At 47.7% G+C, this 3,976-nt stretch overlaps 1 protein-coding gene across 1 annotated transcript in view; it reads right to left on the bottom strand.

Moving 5' to 3' along the window:
- Positions 1-3,958, bottom strand: part of cped1 (cadherin-like and PC-esterase domain containing 1) — a 32,480-nt gene extending 28,522 nt beyond the window's left edge. The window contains exons 1-2 of the mRNA XM_005734308.2: positions 3,181-3,958; positions 152-326 (exon numbers count right to left, since the gene is read on the bottom strand). Coding sequence (XP_005734365.1) covers positions 152-326; positions 3,181-3,375 — 370 coding nt within the window. The 5' untranslated portion in view covers positions 3,376-3,958. The remainder of the gene's footprint in view (positions 1-151; positions 327-3,180) is intronic.
- Between the last annotated feature and the right edge of the window lie 18 nt (positions 3,959-3,976).

Here is a 3,976-nt window from a genome sequence, read left to right as displayed (position 1 = left end):
TGTGTGTGTGTGTGTGTGTGCGCGCGCGCGCGTTTGTCTTTCTGACAGGTTGAAATGTTTAAAGAACGGTTCATTCAGGATCAGATTCAGAGTGTTTATATTCCCAGCAGCACCTGAAGCCAGCACAGCACCCCCTCAGATGTATATTTACCCTGCGTGCTCCTCAGGAAGCTGCTCGTCTCGGCGTATCTGGACAGGTGGACCTCGTAGTCCATCTGCTGCAGGACTCTCTGGTACAGCTGGACCTCGGTGTCTGAGGTCGGGTGTCGCCCCGTCAGAACCACGGCCCGGCGCCGGTGGGGGGTCCTCTGAGACGAGAGCTGCAACTGAGGGGGCGGCAGGAGTTCGTGTGATTCAGAATACGAATCAGAATACTTTATTAATCCCTAAGGAAATTATGTGGGTTACAGTTGCTCCAAGACAGTAATAGACTAAACTCTTTAAATAATACAATATGTTACAGAGTTTACAAAAGTACAAATTGGTGTGGAGAACATTTTTGTGATAGCTTTAAGAGAGTTTGACACAGCTGAATGACACCTGGCATGGTAGAGCTCCAGTTCATGAAGCACTCAGAGATGAACATTTAAACCATGAAGCTGTGTTAGCCCTCAGACTAAAGTCAGCTTGCCGCTCTGATGATGGCTGTCTGCACACAGCCTGTCAGGTGTTTCTTCTCACCAAAGAAGAAGAAATGCAGTCAGCTCAGGCCTGCAGCTCTGAGGCCGGGATGCTGTTTTCCTGTCGGGTCAGTGGCTGTGATGTCAGCCTCACACTGCTTCCTGTTATGCTTAATCTAACACCTTCAGCTTCCTGTCAGCTGACACAACGAGGCAGCAACGCTCCGCTGTCTGGACTCCAGACAGATCGATCACAGACAGTTCTTTATCAACTGGGATTTTTACAGAGAAAATTCCAGATTAACTCAGCAGGAGGAGCAATATCAGACCATCAAGCCCACATTCCAGACTGATGGACTGAGTCACATGACCCAAAACACCCTCATCACACCCCCTCCCCGGTTTTAATGTCTCACTCAGTTTAACGTGATCTGTGATCCCAGCGTGTTCACTGCTACAGGAATAGAAATGAGAGAAATGATTTTACACATAAATACATTTGAATTATGTCATTATAGCAAATATTAAACCAAATGACAAACACACATTTTTAATTAACCTGTCCAAACAGCCAATCAGAGTCCAGCTGATGGATCAGACTGTTTCAATTACGTTAACCCGTTCAGGACCCACTGACCATCACCCATGGACTGGACTGTATTTTCTGGTTAGTCAGAGTCTTGTCAAACCTCTGAGAGCTCATGAGGTAACATGGTGTGCTTGTCATGGTCCTCTGCTCCTGTCAGACTGGATTAAAATAGATGTTGAGAATCTGCTCCCAGCAGTAAATCCTCACGTCTGACTGGAAGCTGTGGGGAGGAACCAGAGAAATGAACAGCTGATGGCCAACAGCTGAGAGTCAGCTGACACAAGAACAACATCGACCTTTGACCCTGAAGAATGGTCAAAGAAAAGCCCAGAAACTTCCCGAAAGACCTTAAAAGGTTTCATAACACATGAAGACACTAGGGACGGCCTCTCAAACATCAGACACACCAAAGAACCCTGAAGACACAAAGACAGAGCCTAGAATTTCCTAGAGGTGGAATAATCAGGCCCTGCATCACCCGGACACCAGTACATACCACAAAATACCTGTAGCATTCAGAAAAACCTGAAAGACTCAGGAAAGAACCCTCCTGAGAGACTGAGAAAGACCCCAAAATACTCTGAAAGAGAAGGAATCCTGCAAGAATACTCAGAAGTACCCTGAAGTCTGTGGAGACCATTGTGTTCAGGGTGACCTGCACGGTGAGCCCTCCTCTGCTGTCGCTTTAATTCTGCGGAGGTCGAACAACACCCACAGCAGAAATACAACATTCAAACCTTTATTTAAAGGATTTTTTTTACGTCTTACACGCTAATGAAGACCGTTCAGATGTATTGATGAAGTTTGTTTGTCATCATGCATAAAGACTCAATAATAAATTCCTTCTCAGATGTTCCCGTCCTGTGGGTCGGCAAAATGTTTTATCGATAAAGTTTTACTGAGCCACAGCATTACGAAGATGTTACAGCTCTTCTTGAGTGGTGTAAATCTAAACTCATTATCAAGTTTTCAGATGAAGATAGAGTGAAAGCTCATTAAAGCCTCAGCGTTACTCCAACTCTGACCTCTGAGCTCTGAACACGACACGCAGTAAAAGGTGAAGGATGAGCAGACAGGAGTTTGCAGCCCTCATAAAACAAAACAAACACTGTGAGTGTGTGCGTGTGTGTGTGTGTGTGTGTATGCATGCGAGTGTGTGTGTATGTTTACACTCTTGTTATCTGTCAGAAACTGGATCCTCGTGGCAGAAATATTTCTATCGGGACACCAAGCACCAGGACACACTTAAAATACCCAGAACACATGCCAACTGGATTGTCTGGCTCTGATTGGTCCATGCAGCTGTCAGTCACCCCGTGGTAAAATAAAACCCTCGTGCTCACAGTCGTTCATTCGTCTGTGTCTAAAAATATAGCAACAATGAGACAGAAGGAGCCTCGGCCCAGCAGGAATCCTCCTCCAGCGGATGCATTCAGAAGTCCATTCAGATATCAAAACGTTTTAAGAAGAGTTCACTCCACTCTGCTGTCTCAGGGTCGTTCACATGTATTTGAAGTGTTTTAGTTAAAACAGAGCTTTGGGGTCATTTTGGGTTCAATAATAAAGTTTATGTGGAACCAATGAGACAGTACAGTAATAAAGCGCCTTAGGAGAGATCTAAACATGAAACACATTTGAGGAAGTTTTAAAACAATATGATTTTCACTAAACTCTGACACATGATAAAGTGGAGTACAGTTTGACAGAGTTTAACTGGAGTGAAAAATATAGTGTTTGAAAGGTGACGGTCATCTAAGACTCTGGAAATAATAAAAACAGCCTGACATTTGGTGATGGGATAGTGGGGCGGAGCCCTCAGGTGCCTGAATCTCACTGGCTCAGTGCAGCTGCTCCTTAAATGTTTGCTTCTGTTTTAATTGAGTTTGGTGAGCAGCTTTACTAAACTGATACTGGTGGGGGTCATTGTGGGCCACTCAGAATGACGTCATGGTGTGACGCAGATATGCTCACCTGTGCGTGTCTCTGCAGAGCCTCCAGAGTGCACACAAACCTGCGGGTCAACATCTGGAGCGAGGGTACCTTGTAGCACACATCTGACCGCACCGGCTCGTCCCCCACCATCAGGTACACACAGAGTACGAGCAGGAGCGCGAGCAGCAGCAGGGGCGGGCCGGAGCGCCGGCGGAGCAGCGGGACGCACCGCATCACCGGAGCGCGAGCTTCACCGTACCTCCGTCACCTCCATCACCTCCGTCAGCTCAATCTGAGCCCACTTAGGTCAGCACAGAGCATGCGCAGTTTGAATCCTTCATCAGAAAATAAAGTCCTGCTTTTACGTGTCCCGAAGACACGGGTGAGCGCGCAAGAGAGGCCGTGACTGCCGTGCTGCTGAGCCGTGCGCGGACCTGAGATCAGACGGAGGGGCCACGAACTCCGCAAACTCCGAGCTCACTCCTTTAAATGGACACTGTATGACTCCTCGGAGTCAAATCTGCGCCGTCCTCCCCTCATTATCTTCTCCTACTCCGTCTAAACTGCTTTACCTCCTGTGCTGGAGCCACGCATCAGGCTGGAGCTGCTGTGGAGTAGCGGGACACCATCTGGTTTGAGTTAAAGCCAGCAGCAGGAGGAGGAGGCTCCGTGGTCAGGTTTCAGGTCCTGGGTCCGTCCTCTCCTCCAACTTTTCTGCACACAAACAGGAGGAAGCTGCTTTTCCCCCTCTCTGCAAGGAGTCTGCAGGAGGTCAGCTCCTCCTAGTCCAGATATTTCAGGCGCGCGCACTCCACGTGCGTGATATATATATATA

This window comes from Pundamilia nyererei, unplaced genomic scaffold, assembly GCF_000239375.1.
Source record: "Pundamilia nyererei isolate P.nyererei 1_Seehausen unplaced genomic scaffold, PunNye1.0 scaffold00057, whole genome shotgun sequence".
Lineage (NCBI taxonomy): Eukaryota > Metazoa > Chordata > Actinopteri > Cichliformes > Cichlidae > Pundamilia > Pundamilia nyererei.
The sequence above is the reverse complement of the archived record's forward strand: the minus strand, read 5'-3'. Positions and strand labels throughout refer to the sequence as shown.